The 20459-nt window shown below is 45.8% G+C and overlaps 1 protein-coding gene across 4 annotated transcripts in view; it reads right to left on the bottom strand.

Moving 5' to 3' along the window:
• Window positions 1-20094, bottom strand: part of ELMO2 (engulfment and cell motility 2) — a 33106-nt gene extending 13012 nt beyond the window's left edge. Inside the window, exons 1-9 of one of the 4 annotated variants that reach the window (XM_081149693.1) lie at window positions 20006-20094; window positions 9355-9480; window positions 9171-9211; window positions 8626-8698; window positions 8200-8250; window positions 5756-5937; window positions 4095-4194; window positions 2864-3015; window positions 2171-2249 (exon numbers count right to left, since the gene is read on the bottom strand). In XM_081149693.1, coding sequence (XP_081005819.1) covers window positions 2171-2249; window positions 2864-3015; window positions 4095-4194; window positions 5756-5937; window positions 8200-8250; window positions 8626-8698; window positions 9171-9211; window positions 9355-9432 — 756 coding nt within the window. In that variant the 5' untranslated portion in view covers window positions 9433-9480; window positions 20006-20094. The other 3 variants (XM_081149694.1, XM_081149696.1, XM_081149695.1) reach the window with 3 other exon arrangements.
• Window positions 20095-20459: the final 365 nt, after the last annotated feature.

Below are 20459 nucleotides of genomic sequence, written 5' to 3'. Positions count from 1 at the left end.
TCTTTATTTCAGAAGAGACTACAATGATTATAATTTAATCACTGCCAAGGACTTGGCTTCATCAAAAAACCATGATTTATTTTTCTGGGTTGTGACACTGACACCCTAAAGGAGCTATTGAAATGTGAAACTATTTTCCCTAAACAAAACGGTCCCAGATTACCATGCTTTTAATTTCTCTGACAGCTTTTCATAATTCTTCTGTCTCTGTCTTCCAATGTCAGCCATCACTTCTTATAATGTTAATTAGTATGACTTCACTTTCTAAACTGCTGCCTTAATTTCATTTTACAGAGCACTGGAAGGAAGTCCATTGGCCTGAGGGAGCTGTCACACCTCTCCCAAGAAGCAATATCCTCAGAACTGAAAGGCCTTTCTCTCGTTCTCACCTCTGGGTTTCTGGCCATATTCCAAGCGGTTGGTGCTGCCAGGAACATTTAAGTTTTACTATGCATGCCCTGAGCACACACCGATGGGGAGGAGGACGGTGGCCTAGAAACTTCTTTGGTAGCGACAGGAGGTCAGCTTGAGATTAAATCCCGCTGTGGACAACTAACAAAGTGGGTAACAGAGAGTGGTCTACTACTAGAATAAAGGCTTTAGACCAAAAGCTTCTCTGTGGGGCTGACCAGGGGGAAGCACTCATCCTCTTTCAGATCCTTGTAGAACTGACCTTCCTAAGCTCCCTCTAACAAGAAATGAGCATCCAAATTCCCTCTTGTCAACTGTCTAAACCTTTTCAAATGCCCATGGTCTAGTAAGCATCCAAAAAGGCACGGATTTACCTTTACCCTTTGCTATATCAAGTTAGGAGTTGATGCGTCATGGCATCATCTGATGAAATCGACAGGCTATTTCTGAATCTGATCTTCGCTGGCTGAACCACAGACCCACATAAAGGCAAGTTACAAAGGAAAGACTGGGCCATATTCCCCAGGAAAGGCATCGCCTTAATCCAGTATATAAATAATCTGCAGGACATCCTCAAGTGTCCTGACAAATGAGGTTTACAGCCCACAACCTTTTCCTGTATCCTGGAGTTCCCTGAACATCTAGATCAGAGATTCTTGCCCAGGTGCGACCTCCCCAGCTGGATGAGAGCAGGGACCCTTTCCACACAGCAGTGCTACTTACAGTGACAGGCAGGTCTAGAGGATTAAGGTGCTTGTCCTGCTGGCAGAAAGCAAAAAGCACAGAGAGAAGCAGATGGAAGAATGAGCTTTAAGTTTACATTCAAAACAGGACCCGGAAGGAAGAGATTAACGGAGCAAAGCCATACAAGAAAGACAGGACAGACAGAACCACAGGTGCTCCTAAGTCCTCCCACTAGAATCCACCAAGAGCTTGGTACCTGATCCCACATGAATTCAACTTCCTGAGGCCAGGGTACTGACAGACAACTAAAGTCTTTCTTTTGTACACCACTTGGGCTTTTACCAGAGAAACCTAGAAATTGTGGGGTCTTTTAATCTGGCCCTTTCATTTGACAGAAAGATAAACTGAGACCCAAAGAGGTTAAAGCATGCGTCCAGCCATTGGCAGGGAGCATCCTCAGTCTTGAGGCCCTGGACTCTTATGTCAGTGCTTGTTCCCTGCCCAGCTGATTCCTGGTGTCCCCACTTGTAAAATGAGGGGTCTTGTTTGCCTCATGACAGCTTTCTTAAGGCTCTCATTTGTTTCAGTCTCCTTGGACTCAACAGTGATGCCCAGAGGGTCTCCTCTCCCTTCCTGATCCTCAAACCTATGGGTCAACAAACCAAGGCCAAATTAGGCTTGTGGCCTGTTTGTGTAAATAAGGCCTTATTGGAAGACAGCCACACTCATTGGTTAACCTACTATCTGAGGTTGCTTTTGGCTACAATGGCAAGGGTGAAGAGTTACCACATGGACAATGGCCCACAAAGTGAAAAATATTTACTCTCTGACCCTTTAGAGGAACCAGTGTGCAGGCCCTGCTCTGACCTAAGACCCCATCTGGTTTCCCTGCTACTTCTCCACTGGGTCTTTCTTAGCAAAGCCACTCTGATGGGCTCTGACCACAGAGGGACAGGAGGAAGGACTCTTGGGGAAAATGGCTCGGTTTCTGCTTTCTGCACAGCAAAGGATGGGTGGGTGAGAATTCTTCTCTTGGAAGAGCCCAGATGAAAAGCCTGAAAAGGCAGCCACAGACCTGTCGCTTGTCTTCAGGAGCCTTCAGAAAAAGTGCGTTAATCAGGGCAATGGCGTAGGTCTGAATTTCCTGGTTGGAGCTGTGTCAATGGAGAGAGAAGGCAGAGGAGATTAGAAGAGTGACCAGCAAGATGATGCTTAGAGATGGTTCATAAAATCACTCACAGATTGCAATCAAATAATAATTTGGAGTTAAGTCTCAAAAGCCTTTTTAAAAGTGTTCATTCAACAAATGCTAATGAGCTTCTGCTTAAATCAAAGCAGAGCATACAAAAATGATTGGTCCCTGTTCCCAGAGAGCTCAGTTTAAAATGGGAGACAGATAATAAGAAAATAGAGTATTTTATGTAAATATAATTATCATAGGTACAAACAGAGACTGTTTGGCCCATAGAGGGGAAAGCATCTAATTCTGCTGGTACCGTGGTGGTACAGGAAGATTGGGAAAAACTTCACTTTATCGGAAGGGTCAAGGAGAGTTACAGAGAATTTTACACAGGACCATGACATGATCAAGTCTGAGTTATGGGAGGAATCTGGCAGTAGTGTGGAAGAGGTGATGAATGAATGAACAAGCAGACCAGCAGCTTGGAATACAAGCAAAGCAGAAGGAGGACTGGAAGACTTAAGCAGACTAAGAGGGGAGGGGAGGAGAGACGAGGGAAGGGAGGCAGGGTCAGGGTCTCTTACTCACACCTGCAGGTGAGAGATGAGCTGTCCCACAGTGATTTCCTCTGCTATCTTCTGGTACAGACTCTGGCTGTTCAGGACCATGCTCTCCAGGATGGCCAGGGACCTCTGAAGGATGGACACATCCACCATGGACTGGCTCACATACCCTGCAATCTAAAGCCAGAGAGGGGCAAATCAGTTAGGAAGTTGAGGGCCCATGGGAACCAGGGGGCTTAGGTTTCTGCTGCTAGCCCACAAAGGCTCTCTCCTCTCAGGTGTGCTGCCCACATTAGGGCAACTGTCCCGAGGTGGAGAGTGGCATCTGGTTTATGGCTTCCTTGGCCAATATGCCAGGGATTCCCTAGGTGTGAAAAACTCAATTTCAAATTACAGTATCCAGTCAACTGTGTTTCCTCAAAATCTAAGGTCTTAATGCTTCGTTTTCAGAATAAGGGTGCAGGTGTGAAAAAGTTGACTGTAGAAAGCAGAGGATCTTACTGATATTAGGATATCATTTTATCTCCAGTTACTCTTCTCTCCTGACAGGCACTGTGTCCCCATACATGCATAGCACAGCAGAGGCTTGGAGAGGTAGAAAGGACCTCAAAGTCTTGTCATCTAATCCTTCTCAATCCCCATTATAATATCCTTGACACATGGCCATGTCACTTTTGTCAAAGTAGCTCCAGCAATGGGAGGTTCCCAAAGTCCCAAGCCAATGATAGGTCAGGACATATTATTCACTGGTTTTAGTTCAGTTTTCTGAATTAATCCTGTGCCTTCTTGCAGAAGAAAAGAGGGAAATGAGAAGTCTCCACCCCCACGGTCTGAGTTCGATCTTACAGTCCAAACAGGCTACCTGGCAGATTTGTAAACAGAAAGCAGACTTGTAAATACAAGGAAAATGAATTGAACACTTTCTATCAAAGAGAAGGGAGGGTCAGGAAGCAGGTCAGAAGATTCGAGGATGGTACTGGGTGATGCTGGTGTTCTCCCAAGCCTCACTGACAACCCAACACCACTTGGGCCAGATTCAGCTCGGAGAGCCCAGTTCATCTCAGTGCAGGCACTGAGAGTACAGCAGAGTAAGTCTTTCAGGAGCCACAGGAGGAGCAGAGCTCAAGGATGAAAATCTGGCCTTGGAGATAGAAAGCAACCCTCACCAGAATGTGGTATTGCTGGCATCTCCACCTTAGCCTAGAGAACAACTGATGACTGAGGGAGAAGAGAAGGACAGATGCTAGAGGCCTCACCTGCTTTATGAAGGTGATGGAAACCATGTCCCAGGAGACAATGCCATGGTCCATGAGCTCTAAGAAGGCAGTCAGGGTGAATGCCAGCATCTCACTGTAGCTGAGACATGTGCAAAACACACACACAAGAATACAAGATTCAAAACCGGGAACAGGTGTGAAGGCAGCCACAATGGGACGGACTTCAAGGTGAGTACCATACAAGCAATCAGCCGACGCAACTCTGAGTCAGCGCCCACACGCACACTTAGGCAGATGTGGAGCAGATGCTGCCCAGGTGTCTATCACTGAAAATATAAGGGCTGCTGGGAATTCGGCTTTCCTTCTCCATGTCGCCTCATCTCAGGAAAACAGAGTAACATCCATTTCCCAAGAACAAAAAAGAGAGCAGACCTCTGTCAAACCCCAACACTTGGTGGGAGGGACCTACGGAAGCTTATGTACCATGTTCGCTTTTAGGCCTGGAGGCAGCAGAGCACAGCAGAAAGAGTACAAACTTTGGACATGGGTTCAATTCCTGCTCAGCTGTTTCCTAACTGCAAATTTTATCTTTCCGAAGTTTCTTTTCTTCCTCTGTAAAACTGTTAGTCGCACAGCATTAATCTCACAGGGTTGTGGTGGGGACAAGATGACACTGTGTGCAAAGCCTGAGCACCCTACTGGTGGAGGATGAACATGTTCTCTCTCCTTTGTCCCTCTTTATACATTAAATTCTTTATGCTCCTGCAGGGTGCTTTACAATCAACGCACAGTATGCCCACGGACAAAGCACGTTCAGACCCATTCTCATTAACAATGCTTCTCATGACAATGCTGGGAGTATTATCCCCATTTTAAAGAGGAGGAAATGAAAGTCCCTCTAATCCTGTACTCTCGGGAGATTGCAGCATTCCTGGGGGGGTCAGTGCTGATGACAGCGAAAGCTTTAGGAATTCCTAGGACTTAAACAAATACTCATGATTAGTTGCTGGGTTTGGCTGAAAATTTCAATAGCTGATCTACTAGCTGAAAGATTTCTGACTCCCTCTCTGCAGGCTTAGGCTCCACAGGCTCAGAAGGCAAACAGTTTATTCACTGCTGATCACAACAAGGCAGTTTCCCACCATGTTCATCTTGGCACTGGAGTAGTGTAAAGATGTTCGTGGTGTATCACAAAGTTCTGGATCTCCTCCACCCTGTGAAAAGGGGTGGCAGGGAGATGGTGCATGGGCAGCAGGTAACCTATGGTAAACACAGAGAGAGGTGTGTGTGTGGGGAGGGGAGGTGACTAGAGAGGGAGGGAGGCAGGCGGTGGTTAAGAATAGACAGACACCTGTTCTAGTACATAATGGACAGACTGCTCACTAACCTCCATCAGGCCAATCATTTTCCATAAATGTACAGGTTTGTCTTGAGCTGACCTCTCTCTTCCTGAGTTCTGCAGTCCCTATTTTTACTACTCACTTGACAAAGTACTATTTTGTGAGAGCCCAACTAGACTATATGATTTAAGACCACAACAGTGAATTATATCCCTGTGTAGACTCTAGTGCTTAGCACACTGCTCTGTATGCATATGGTGTTCAAAAACCTCATTTGACTCAATGGAAATGAGAATAGGAATGCCCTGCGGAGAGTTGCAAATCTCTGCAAGCCCCAAACAAGACCTCAGTAATACTCACTGGGACAAGAGTTTGGTTCCACTTTCCACGAGCCGCGTCAGCACAATGATGCCATCCATGTTGATGAACTCAGTGGCGAAGGTCACGTCAGCAGAGAGCTTGGCCAGCTCCTTCATGGCATCTAGCCGGGTCTCCATGCTGGATGATTGGGTCCTCTCCATCAGCTGGCGTGCAGCCCGGGACTGTGAAAGCAGGAACAAGATATCTGCCATCTGCTCCTTGCGGCAGGTGACTGCTCTGTGGATAGCTCTGAGGCCCTTTCTGTGAACACCCAAGCCTGAGGCAGAACTAGCTTTTCCACTGCTTAGGAGCTGCTAAATAAATGTTTATGGGATCAAATGGGGAATTACCAGTATGCCAAGACTATACCACTCTGGTCTATGGATTAAAGAAATTCCCACCAAGGGAATACAAGAGAGATCCGTGAGATGATAGTTCACTAACTGTGGCAAGTCACAGAGAAACAGATAACTGGTTCCACATAGGGCAGTTTTCTATTAACTAAAGCTATCAGACAGTGCAAATGGATATCTCTTGAGGTAATGAGCTCTTGGTCACTGGAAGCAATCAAGGAGAATCTAGACAACCATCTGTCAAAGATGCTATAGAAGGGGTGCCTGCACTGGCTGGAGAATTTAAGCTGATGACCTTGAAGGTCCCTTTCAATCTGAAAATGTGGTAAGCCTCACAATTTTTTAAAACTTTCTCTTTAAGTTCACATCATTGTTCCTCAAAGTGATAGTCCTAGGAAAAGTTTAAGAATATCAAGGAGCAGGAAGCAGCTAATTTCAAAATAGCTTTTAGAAGAGTGCCCATCTCATCAAGTGTTTGTCAGGATTAAAGGATACAACATATGTGAAGTATTTAGCAAAATATGGGTGTTCAGGAAATGTTGGCTGTTAATTACTCCAAGCCTCCCTTCTCGCAGATAAGCCAGTCTCTCTTCAAGAAAACACGTGCCATTATGCCCTTAATTTTCTGGCAGCCCTTCTGCAAATGTACCTAAGCTACCCCCATTATCGACTGTCCTCCACTGGGGCTGAGCAGCCAGGGTGCATCCTTCCACCTAGGCTTTGGGTTTCTCCTGTCCTGACCTAGGGAGGGTCCTGTTCCATTCATTGCCCCCTTTCCTACACTGTCAGCCTTCCTCTCATCCATCTTCATAGATTTTCAAGGACACCAAAAAAAAATGCAACAGAAGTTAACAACTCTGAAGGGTCAGAGGAGGTGGGAACTGGGTAGATGAGGGAGGGTAGTGGGAGGAAGACCTTTCACTGTATCTTTGTCAAAATTTGTTGACTTTTGAAACGCTTGAATGTTTTATCTCTTTCTAAAGAGCACATCTTTTGGAATCCACATTTCTGAGTTACTACCATCTCCGCCTGTTTCTTTTTATAACCAAGCTTCTTGATACTGTGGTAAACTTGAGGTTCTCACTTTTTCACTTCTCTTTATTCAACCCACGGCAATCTGGCTGTCATCCCACCAAAACAGTTCGCAGGAAGCTCACCAGTGACAGACTGACTTCCCAGGTCACTGGTGAGCCTTTCTGTTCTCAGTTTACTTTATCTCTCTGCTCCTTGGAGACCACACCTTCCTCCATCAGGACACTCTGCCTGCCCTCAGCTCCTGAGCCATTTCACACTCCTAGTTTTCTTCCTGCCCTTCTGGTTGCTTCCTCAGTTACCTTTAAAGGCTGCTCTTGCAGAAATCAGGGGTCATCCTGGATTCTCCCCTTTCCTTCCACATCCAGTATGTAACTATAGTCATACAATTTACCTCTAAATATTCTTCATGACCATCCTTTCGTCTCCATTGCCATTTGCTTTCACGAGCTGTTAACATTCCTCATTAGTTTCCTAGAGATTCTTCCTGCCACCAATCTTCCTTTCCTTGGCCCATCTTCCACCCTATCACTAAAGTCATCTTTCTAAAATACAAATCTAAACATAATATATCTTTCTGCTCAAAATCTTTCAGTGTTTCCACATTCCCTTCTAGATAAAATCCAAACCCATAAGCAGGCCGTCAGGAACTTCAGTATCTGGCTTCTACCTGGTAGCCACAGGCCCTCAGCCATCCAGTATCCCACCTTCCCCAGACAAAGCATATCTCTATGTTTGGGACACTTTTCATTTTCTGCTTTTTCAACTATTCTTGCTCAGCTTTCGACATCCGAACTATGTGTTCCTTTCTCTGGGAAGCCTTAGGCTGAGTCCCGTGGTCCCTTTTCTGAGTTCCTACAGCTCCCTAAGCAACTTTCCATCAAAACCCTTGAGAAAGCTCATACATTGTATTTGTTTGTTTACTCCCAACCAGGCTGTGAGAGCAAAGAATGACTTGTTCATCTCCACAGTCTTAGTTTCTAGAACAGTCTGGCCCAAGGTAGATATTCGTATATTTTTGTTAAATAAATTAATTTCTAAGGAAAGCAGAGTACCTACCGGGGAGATAGCCAGCTGTAAGATTGTCCCATTCTTAATGTCACTGCGTGTCTGAGGAACAAAGAGAAAAATAAGTAACTGAGATAAAAATATTAAAATTGTGAAGCAAGTTGAATCAACAAGAACTTTCTGTCATTTTTAAAGGAGTTGTAACTGAGACTCTTCAGCCTGGCCCTCTTCCCCTACTGCTTGTTTCCTGGCAAAGAATTTCTAGGGTCCCCTTCAAGTGCCCTGGGCTCTCAGGAAGAAAGCCCATGGCATTCCATCCAGTAGCGGAGACCAAGGACTGGTCTCCCTACTCTGCCTGGGAAGCAGTTCTCCTATGAGTAGAAGCTACCTGGATATGAATAAGGCAAACAGCATGGTCTCCTTGGGTGGTTCGCTGCAAAGCAAGGCCTGCATTGATTTGCTTCTCTTGGTGCTGACCTGTTCGGTGATATAGAGCTGGGGCCCGTCTGCATAACGCAAGGTGTAATACTCCGGGTTTGGCAGTGACCACCTGCATAAGAGAAAAACAGAACAGCCAGTTTGGTCACTCCTCTGGACCTATCTAGAAGCTACAGATAAATAATTTCAGTAGAGTTGCTCAAGGGATCAGGTGGCATGCTTGGAAGACTGGGGGACAAAATCAAAGCTTTAGGTTGAGATGTTGAAAAATAACATCCTCAAGATTACAAATAACCTTGTAAGACTGGCACCAGAAAAGGAGGTACATACAATTCAGTGGGGGCCTCATACCCCACCAGGACCTCAGGCAGGGCAGTCCTGGACTTAAAGGAAAAACTAAAGACTGATAGATCTAAGGAACATCCTCATTAGCTATACTTCCTTTGTAAGACAATGATGCACAAAAGCCCCATACTGGGGACCTGACTCTCTGGAGTGCCTTCAGCAGAAGGCCTGTCAAGATCCGGTAGTGCTCCTTTAGTCTTTAGCTTGCCATCATCCAAAATAAAGGAGTTTCTACTTACCCATCACAAACTTCCTTGATGATGGATGCCAGGGGCCGTTTCTAAAAGAAAGAGAGAGATCCTTCGACCACATCCTCCTCGTGCCAAGGTTCTGACGAGGGGCTGCAAAGCAGGATCAGCCTGGGGCCTGAGCACGGACTGCATCACTGTTCATGCATCACTGTTTCTCATTTTAGGAGCTTACCTGGTCGATCTCAAGGAGCTGAGCATTAGCACCTGGCCACTCAATGGCCACTTTGACAATATCTGATGGTGGCGGCATTGTTCCCAATGGGCCCTACTTTGCGAAGATGCACACGGACACGGCTGCCTGGGGAGAAAGAATCAGAAAGAAGGAAAAAGTCAGAGTTTGCCTTCATGTCTCCTTTTGGAGAACTAGAAGGCAGTGTCCAAAGGCCGAACACATGGAACTACTTAGTTTGAATTTTTCTAGATCACACCACAATCTCTCCTTGGGCTTTTTGTCTCTTTGGATTAAATCAGCAAGTAGAAATGGGACAAACCTATCTATCAACTGCAGATCAGCTGGTAGTAAGATCTGCCAACGCTGCACTTCAGTTTAAGGGTCAGGAGGAATCTGGCAGAAGAACACATTTACTGTAAATTCCCATCTTGGGACCTTAAAGGGAAAAGCATATGCTCTGAGATGGGTAAGAACAGGCAGAGCCTTTTCTTGGTTGAGCAGTTAGCTGAAGGAGTCAGCCTACTTCTGTTGTGCAGTCAATCTAGGAAGATCCCAGTGTCAGCAGGGCCTGGCCACATGCTCTCTTGCCTCTTCCCTAGTTATTGCTGCCACTCCTTCCCCTTCAAAGGACACAATGTAGAGCTTCCTCTGTGTGGGATGATGCAGAGTTCAGAAAATGGGGAAGAGAACGGGGACAGGAAATGCTATTTTAGTGACTATTGCCAAGGACAAGAGTGCTGAGAGCTCAAGTGTAAGGAGGTGAAGATACCCTCACACAACGCCCCCTAGAGAAGGACAAGGCTTTGGAAGTACCTCTGAACCCCTCCCCCACATATCTCCAAAATAAAGGAAAATAAATCATTTTGAACAAGTCTGGAAGATGCATCCATGTGATTGATATCCTAGGCAACTCTGCCAGCTTAGTGGTATTTCAAGCAGTAGCTAAAACATTCTCTCTCCAATGTCTGACGAAGGGAAGTCACTCAACTAAAGGATTATTTCAGGTATATTTACACTCCCTGACTACAGGGTCAGGAGAAGCCTCTCTCTTAATGAAAAAGACCTTCCTCCAGCCCCCTCCAGGTTTAGCCCCTCACCCGCAATCATGCTGGAGACTCCATCACTGATGGAGACCGCCTGCCTCCCCTGGAACATGCAGCAGAGCTGCTGCTGAGCTGTATAGTTCCTGGATGCTCCCTGTTTTCCAGCCCAAACACAAAGGTCAGTTCTCACAGCATTGTAAGCACAATAAAAGGGGTAAAAGTCCTGTCCCCCACAAACCGCAGGTCTCACAATGAGGGAAACTTTCATGACCATGTCCTGATCAAGTGGGCTGCTTCACAAGTCAACGGTAAAAAATACAAGCATTTCCAAAATGTGACAATGTAAAAGAGATAGTTTTAAAGTGTTTTTACTTAGTTTGTTGAGTCCTCCAAGGAGCCTTATAAAGTAGACAGAGTAGGATTATTATCTCCCTGTGAAGATGACAAAATGAAGCTCAGAGTTTGGTTAAGTTGTCCGAGTTCACCCAGCTAATAAGTAGAAAAGGGGACAGAAGTTGGAGCTGACTTCGGCCAATGCTCTGCCCTTTCCCCCTGAGCTAGCATGAATTTCTGTTCATTGCAACTAAATCAAGCCTAAAGGGAATAAAGTGGGCTGGCCTGATGGCCCCTAAAGCTTCCACAGCTTCTGCAGCTCCAAGCAGAATTTTTCATGTGTAATTTTTATGTGCCCACACATACAACACACATCTGAATAGAAACTGGCCCCATAAGAATAACTGGTTGAAATGCTCTGCTCCAGCGATACAGCAAAGCAGGGGTGGTACCAAGAATCTCTGGGTGCTAGGGCAGGCATCCTATCCTATGGGTAAATCTGCCCTAATTAGGGGTATGACTGTCAGTTGTGAGATCATTTAAAAAATTTGGGATATCATTTAATACAATAAAATGCACAGAGCTTATATATATATCTCTATTATATGCATTTCTATTACATATAAGTTTCTATTATATAAATATATTATATGTGTGTGTGTATACACACACACACAGTAGAAATACACTCATCTCCCTGTAACCACCACCTAAAACAAGACTTTGAACGTTTTCATTCCTCCAAAAAATTCCCTCCTACATCATTCCAGTCAATCCCCTACCTTCCAGCCCTCCAAGAGGCAACTGAACTGAACAGTATGGCGTCTTAGACCATTTGTTATTTAGTTCAGGTCTCCTTGTTTTTAAAATAAGTAGATCGCATAAGTACAACTGAAAGAGCAGTGGGCTGGGATGACTTTCCTTGCTGAAGCAGCAACTGGATTTATAGTCAAAGGACTCAGGACCTAGACCCAGTTCCCCTACTAAGTGTCTGGGTGATGTGCATATGTCTCTTTTACCCAGGTCTCAGTTTTCTTCTACTGTGAGATATGAGTGTTAAACTAAAGCATGTGTAAGATGTCTTCTAAATCTAAAAGTCTGTGATTCTAAAGTGGAACTTAAAAATCTGAATGTAAATTGCCCATTTCAAAGTCCTCACTGAAAGAAGCTACCCCCTTATTTCGATTGTGCTGCTAAGAAACACATCATACTTTCTGGAACTCCTTTCTGGATACTGTCATTGCAGATAAACAAGCAAAAGCTGATTGGTGTACAGTTCCACTTTACTGTGGCCTCAAATGGCATTTTCTGAGTTGATTGTCTCTTTTTTTTAATCCTCACCTGAGGATGCTTCTTTTCCCATTGCTTTTCAGAGAGAATGGAAGGGAGAAAGAGAGAGAGAGGGAGAGAGAGAGACATCAACGTGAGAGAGACACACCGATTGGATACCTCCCACATGAACCCTGATAGGGGCTGGGGATTGAGCCTGCCGAGGTATGTGCCCTTGGCCAGAATCGAACCTGGGACCCTTCAGTCAGCAGGCTAATTCTCTAACCACTGAGCCAAATAGGCTAGGGTGATTATCTCTTTCTTTATTAAAGTTAGGCCTGAGTGATTCCCAGCTGTTCCAAAAATTTATACCCATTTTAAATCTTGGAGATTTGCAACCACCAATACTATTCCAGAGACACTATAAACCCCATTCTCAGCAACTCTGCCCTTTCTCATAAAGCTTAGGCAGCCCGGTGTGTTCAGTGACTTCTTCCCAACCATGTCACAGCGGATGACACCAAGGTAAACACTCAATTTTAGCTGGACTAATCCAATTCTTGCTCTTGAACTTACAGACACAAGCTAAAAGGGAGTTGGACGGCGACGGGCCCTGGAACAGAAAGGTCTTAGCTTCAGAGCAGGTACCATGGCAAGCTGAGGCCATTCATAAGTCAAAGATATGGAGAAGCAAAAACCAAGAGCCTTGCAGAGGAAGTTGCTCTACAGAAAGAATCCAGAAATGTGTAGACAAGTGGAGGCTAGAAACCAGAAACCACAAAATCCCAGAAAGAGATGGAAGAAGCCACTGCCTGAGGACTTTCCAGATTCCATGGCTACACCTCCTATACTTGCGGTACCTGAAATTCCCCTGTATCATGCCAATAAAACTCCTTTAAAGTAAACTAGCCTGCATTTCTGTTCATTGCAGCTAAAAAGCCTAAGACTAAGATTGAACCCTAAGCTTTGAAAAAACTTCTAAAATGGAGGTCTGAACAGACAGCAGCATAACAGGCATAACACGATGCATCAAGCACACTCTTAATTCACACTGGATGAATTAATGAAGAGCAGAACCCACTTAGACAAGTCTGGCTTATTTAAAACAGAGAAGTTATATGGTGAGTTTATAGCAATCATCTGTATAGAATAGTTGTGTATAGATGCCTCTTTATAGCTGATTGCTCACTCTATAGCATTATTATAGCTGATGCTCACAAGAACCCTGAAAATCACCCCCATTTTACAGGCGAGGCAACTGAAGTTCAGATGGGTTGAGAAACCTGTCTTCCATATGCCTCTACCTCAGAACTGGGTCACAAGGCTAGGTTTTAGGACTGTAAAGTTAGTTTTCTTCCCTCTACATAAGAATTCCTTTGATGATGATGATATTAGCTAACAATTACATAGTGCTATGGTACAGTTCTAAGGGCTTTGCAAATATTAATTCATTTAATCCATACAGCGACCCTGTGTGGTATATTATTACCCTCGTTTACAGATAAGAAAACGGAAGCACAGAAAAATTAAGTTCCATGCTCAGTGTCACACAACTAGGAAGTGGCACAGCTAAAATTTGATCCCAGGCAGACTGGTGTTGTTTGAAAGCCATGTGAGAACAGGTAGCACTGTACCTGGCCCTTAGCAAGTGCTCAGGGAAGAATTAGGTTTCCTGTACCTGAAGCTAGAGTACACTGAAGCTAAGGGACCCACAAAACAACAGCTCACTATTTTAACAGATAATGGTACTCCTCCACCTAAAATATTCAGTCCTTCACAATCCAGCCAGATCTCCCTGGACTACTTGCTATTTCTATGACACAGGCCATGTTCCTTCATTTCCTCTGTACTTTTGCACATTCTCTTCCTTCCCTTGACCGTCAAAAGAGCTCCTATTCAAGTGTCAAAGCCCAGCTCAAATGTCACTTCCTCTCTGTACCATTCTGTAGCTTTCTCCACCTTTCCTTAGCAAAACAAAACAGGATTTACAGGCCTCTCTTTTCATTGGCAGCTCCTCCAGGGCAGGTACACCCCTGTGGTCTGATAACCTAGCACAGCACCTGGCATACCGTTACAGTTCAGGGAGCACCCATGTCTGCTCAAATCCACCAGCTCCGACTTCAACACCTATGCACCGGCTGGCTCTAAATGGAAAGGGACTGGCATGAATTGTTTTAGTTGCTGATGTTCCCTTCATGTCCCACCACCTCCCAACTACACAGAATACAGAAATATAAACAATGGATGTTTAAAGTTTTGTTTTCATATCTAATGTTAGAATGAGTTTCACTGGAAAACCAGATTTAGTACCCCTGACTCTAGTTAAAAGAAAGGGGGAAATATCCCTCTGTTTTTCTCCCTGTAGAAACATCAGGAAACAGGAGAACAGAAGTAATAACATTCTCCAGACAACCTTCCCAGAATAAAGGACCTCCTTGTGGGGAACTCTTCCAGCACTTGTTTGCTTACTCTTTTCATTTTCATTTTAGAAAGGAAGTGGGAATTAGGTCGAAGCAATTCAATAACATTGCAAAATTCTTGGGTTTATAAATAGCCTCTTGCTCCACCACTCAGCAATACTATAGAACTCACTAGCAAACGGTCAGGATAAGGGAGCTGTAGCTCCACATCCAGGCCCAGGGAGCAAAGAAGTAAAATGCCCCTTCCAATTACACAACTCTCCATCCCTCACCCTCCCACCCCCTTGGAATTATTATGAATATAAAGATGACTTGGAAACTCAAAATGCCACAAAACAGGAGAGAGGTACACACTGATCTGAAGAAAGTAATTCTATAAGACAGGAGAATTGAAAGCCCAGGTTTTCAAAAGCAAAGCTGGGGCAACAAGAGAAAAATAGTAACATCAGTGTCTCCAACGAAGCATTCTCTAAGTGGCTTCTGGAAGGTGTGCTTATCAAATCAGCAGCATGGAGCTTTCTCAATCAATCACCCATGCAGTGACTCCTTTGTGGAGCTGGATTCTGACAGGGGTTGGAGAGCCCATCTTCAGAAAGGAAGTGAAAAATGAACCCTTCCCATTAGTAAGGAATTCAGAACGAAGAATGCTAGAGGTTTCCAGCTCTCCCCTCCCCCTTTCCTTTAAGGATAGGATTGCCTAGAGCTCTGACTTCTGCCTTTGATTCAGTGAGGGAAGTAGGGGTAAGTTTGGTTTATGTTTCCTGCAGCAGAACAGCCACACCAGGAAGGCAACTAGAGGTCACACCATCATTCTAATCAAGAACACAATCTCAATAGTGAGATCTTCTCATCTGAGAAGTGACTCAACTTCCCTTAGTTCCAACCACTAAATGATGACTAGGCTCTGAGGTAGAGAAGAGGGGAATTCGGTTGGCAGAGGTTCATGTTCTGACATTCACTGCTAGGAACTCTGTGAAGGATCATCATACCAAAGGCAGCTGAGGTTTCTCCTTTTTGTTGAAATTTGTTGGACACAGGACTTATTAAAACATGTGGTTAAAAGCCACTAAGTTAGATAGAGCCAAAGCGTGGTGAGGAAGGGTGTGGGAACAGGGTAACTCTTTGGACGACTTCTGTTTAACACCTACCCTAAGAATCGCCTAGGTCTCCTCTTATCCTGCTTAGAAACCTTCTACAGCGTTCCTATACTTCCAGAATGGAGCTTACACTCCTGAGCAAAGCATTCCCTTACTCCAGTTCCCTATGGCTTTCAGACTCTCCCTTGTAGATGCTACATCCATCACACCAGGCCGCCTCGTTCCCTCAAATATCCTCTAAGTCTGGAATTTTGTTTGCCTTCACCATGCTCAGCTGATAACCCCCTACTCATCCTTCAAGGCCCAGCTCAGACAATCACTCTTCTAAGTGGATTTCCTAGCCCTGTCACCCCGTGCCCTCATCTGTGCACCCAGTCTTTTATACATACCTTCACAGTCCCACTGACTGCCAATTCTCTACAGGCAGTGTCTTCTCTCACTACTCAAAGTGTGATCTGCACACCAGCAGCATTGGCATTGCCTAGGAGTCCACAGGAATGCAGAATCACCCACTGAATCAGAATCTGCCTTCAAACAGGTCCCCGGGGGAGGGGTAGCATTCACATGCACCTCAAGGTCTGAGAAGCAGCTCTAACTGAGACCAAGGTTCTCAACTCTGGCTGTGCATCAATGTCCAAGCCACAGTCATTGAAACACTCTCCCAGGTGATTCTAATGGGCAGCCAGCATTGGGAGCCACAGCTCCAGACGGTCAGCAATCTGAGGACAGGGACTCATTGAGCCTGTGTCTACTCTCCAAAACTTGAAGCACAGTGCACGGTACAACACAGCTATGCCCACAGAATTCCACACCAAAAATACCCTCCAGGATGGCCCTAGACCTCACTGCCTTTAAAACAGAATAAAATCATCAATGACAGAAGATTATCCATTGCCTAGAATTTTGTGAATCCCTAACTATAATAATAGAGGAAATGGATTTAGAAGGGGGTCAGTGTTTACAGACACTTGCTTCAGTTTTGGAAATCAAAGGAAACTGAAACTGAGATGAAAAATACAGATGAATTTTAAGAGACTATTTCCCTTCAACAGACAACTATGTTTGCAACCAGGAGGCAGAGCTGTGTAGGGAGTGTGGGGAGCTAAGAGTCCTGGGTTAGGACTGAAATCCAGGCTGTGGGCCTGACTCCTTCAATACCAGCCATAACAACACAGCATTGTTTTTGTAAAATCAAGCCAAGCCCTCTCATTTTATAAATAAGGGAACTCAGGTCTGAAGAAGTTGGCAAGGCCACACTACCAGTTAGGGACAAAAGAAGGCGTAGGCCCTCATTTCTGGGTTAGTTCTCCCCCCTGGAGCACAAGGGACCTGACTGCCTACAAGCACAAGCCTCTCTGGACCTCAGGTCCTAATCTACTAAGGGGATTGGACACGGATGTTTTTGAGATCTCTTCCAAACTTGACCTTCTAGTGAGACAGTGTAGCTTAACAAGAGTGTAGCTACGTGTTCTGGAGTGGGACAAACCTGGGTTTCTTTATCTATAAAATTTCCTTATCTATAAAATGGAGATTAGCATCAATCCTACTCTATAAAGTCGTTGGAAACATTAAGTGGGATAATATATGTAAACCATTTAAGCCTAATACCTGACACAGAGTAAGCAGAATTCCAACTGTGTCAACTTAAAGAAGTCACAAAGGCACTGTAACCATGTTTCCCCAGTGTAAAAGAGCCCTATTTGCTAGGCTGAAGTATAATGATGACAAAATGAGAGAACATATGTGAAAGGGAGAAAAATCAATATAAAAGGCAAAGCACTGCTGGTGTTTATTTATTATTATTATTATTATTATTATTAATTTCTTCAAGCAGAATAACCTTGGAGAGTTTTATAATCAGTTCCAGAGTTGTGGCCAATAAAATGGCATATAATAGGTACTCAACAAATCTCTTCTAGTAACTGTCTTCTAAAACCAGCATGTCAAATGGAGTTACAAATTCAAGTGCCTTAAGCAGCCAGGCAGGTAAGTAAATAAGTCAAGCAGCATCTATGTAGGGGCTATGGCAAACTGCAAAGTGCCCACCCTGCCTAAAGGAATTAAAATTAAACACTTTCATGCACATTACATAGTAACTTAGATAGCCACTTTGCAGTCTCTGCACACCACTGATTCTGGTTCTTCATCACATACCATGGTGTCTTGCACATCTAATCATTCTGTGATCTGGTCTTGTCTTTCCAAGTACACAATAAGCACCCTGAAGATGAAGACTGTGACTTATACTCCCTGTTCATCCTAAATGGCCTTGAACAGTGCTGGCCTCATGGTAGTAAGGACCTCACTCAGTGAGCAATTATTGAACTGAACAGCCAGATTGTTAACACAAGCTTAGCACTCCCAGCACCTTTGAGGTGCTGCAGGGTGTGTACATTTTTCTACCCAGATCTGGGACCAGGCTAAGTTGGTGCAGGCTGTGCTGAGGCATGGTGACTGGGTCAAAGAAGGACTTGCCAGGTTTTTCCTTCAACTGTATCAGATATGCATGTTCCTAGGCAGGTGGTACTGAGGTACCCAGAAAGATTATCTCTGCATGGAACAAGATAGAATATGCAATACACCCAAAGTACCACTGCTTCCAATAAGTTTAGTCCCCACTTCCTGCACCTCCAAACTTCCTAGGCACCTCCTAGAGGCAGCATAGGGTATAGAAAGACTCCATATTACAGATGGGGGGGGGGGGGTGTCCTGTTCCTAATCTTGCCTCTCCTACTCACAAACTCTAGGATGACTGCTGGCAGGCAATATAACTTTTAGGAGCTTCATTATTTTTACTAGTAAAATGCAGATACTAATTACCTTAAAAGACTCTAAAGGGGATAAAATGCCACAGGTATATAAAGCTCCTAGCACTGCACAGCCTAACACAGCAGCTCCTAGCACATGTGGCTACTAAGCATTTGAAATATGGTTACCATGAACTGAGATGGGCTATAAGTGTAAAACACACACTAGATTTCAAAGACTTAATACATACACAAAAATGTGAAGTATCTCATTAATAATGTTTTTATATTGATTACAGGTCAAAATAATATTCAGGAATATATCAGGTTAATTAAATATATATTACAAAAATGAGTTTCACCTGTTTCTTTTTAATGTGGCTATTAAAGATTTAAAAATATATGTATTGCATTATATTTCTATTGGACAGCACTGCAGTAGCACAGAGCCTGGCACACAAAAAGTATTCCAGTTTTGCTTTCCTTCTCTCATTGGTTGGACCACACCCTTCCTCCTGCCAAAGCCAAGTCCTCCATTCACTTTTGAAATAAATATATACAGTGCCTGGCCCTGTGCAAGATGCTGAAGATACAAGGAGCAAAAGCAGACAGTCTTCTTCCCTGTGGACCTTACTGCCTGGTGGGCTGGACAGACATTAATATTCTCCTAAATTAATGTAAAACTGCAGCTGTGCAAGAGTTGTGAAGAAGCACCCAGGGTGATGAAAGAGGGGAATTCGCTTGGTGGGGGAGTGGGGGACCACGGATGCCTCCGGAAGAAGTGATACTTGAATGGAGATTTGAAGGATGAGGAGTTTACTGGACTAAGTCAGGCAGGAAGAGTGGGAGAGGAAGTCTAGAGTAAAGACCCTGAGTAAGGCCAGAGCTTGGCTGGTGGTGTGAGGAAGAGTACTGAGCAAGAGGGACTCACAGGCTTCGAGGAGGGAGAGGTCAGAGGGGCCAGCTCTCCAGGGCTTGGGAGAGGATCTGGGGCCGAGGTGGGAAGCCCGCCAGTTTTAAGTAGCGGAGTGTCCGGATCTGATCTGCATTTTGAAAAGATCCCTCTGGCCGTGGTTCGAGGCCCACTGGAGAGCGATCCGAGTGCGCGTGGGCGGGTCAGTACGGGCACTGGAACAGTCCAGACAAGGGGCGAGGGAGGCCTGAACTAACTGCGAGGGAAGCAGAAGATGGAAAGGGGGTGGGATGCGGCCAGTGAGCCGCCGGATCGGTGGGGCGCAGTGAGGAGGAGTCTGTGGCTGTGCAGCGGAGCGGCGATGTCAAGAAAGACGCCCGGGCTTCGAACATGTGCCACCCAGCCCCAAACACTCTCCGGGCTCCTGCTGAGCCCTCTCCCACCCGGCCCCTCTCCCAGCTCCGCGCTCCCGCATCTGCCGTCGCGCCCTGGGCTCCATCCTGCTACCCTCCTCCTCCCTCCGACCCGGCCCCCGCTCCTCAAGGCCTGGCCCGCCCTCCTTCCCACCCAACACTCCTTCCTGGTCAAGTACTCGGTGGCCTCCCGGGCCAGCCGGACCCGGCAGGGTCATCACCCCTGGGGGGCCCGCCGAATCCGCGCGGTGCAGCCCAGGCCCGCCCTCCCCAGCCCCTCAGACCCCAGGGCAGAAGCAAGCGGCGGCCCCCGGCCCCCTTCCCAGCCCGACCTCGCTTCTCTTAGCCGCGTCCTTAGGGCCAGGCCCTTCTCCGGAGCCCGCCACGGCCCAGCCCCCGGCGCGCCCCTTACTCACCAGGGCGCGGACCTAGGCCCAGCTCCCGCGCTGGGGTCTCACAGCCGCGGCTCCTCCAGCCTCCTCCCGCCCCGCCTTCCCGGGACCCCGCCCCGCGCAGGCCAACCCGGGCTTCTATTGCTCCGTTTCGCCGTCACGCTGAACTCTCTCCCTTCAATTAGGCCATTTGCCTGTCATTCAAGAAAGGGCGGGCCCAGCTGTCGCGGGAAACGCCGGGGGTCTCGGCCCCTGCAAGCGGAGGCCTCTTAAAGAAACAGGCTGCCTTTCTCCCCCTTGGGTTATGGGGTCGGGAGGAATGGATTTCTCAGCAAATGCAAAAGGCAGCATTTTTTTTCTTCTTCAAACTTTTCTTTTGGCACAGCCCGGATGTGAAGGAAAAGGCTTTGCTTCCTTGTGACAAATCAGAGGTTTTGAGGGCTAGGCTTGTCCTCTGGTGGCACTCAGACCCATGCCC

Source organism: Miniopterus schreibersii (genome assembly GCF_964146895.1).
Source record: "Miniopterus schreibersii genome assembly, chromosome: 10".
NCBI classification, from domain to species: domain Eukaryota; kingdom Metazoa; phylum Chordata; class Mammalia; order Chiroptera; family Miniopteridae; genus Miniopterus; species Miniopterus schreibersii.
This window is presented reverse-complemented; position numbering and strand designations above follow the sequence as displayed.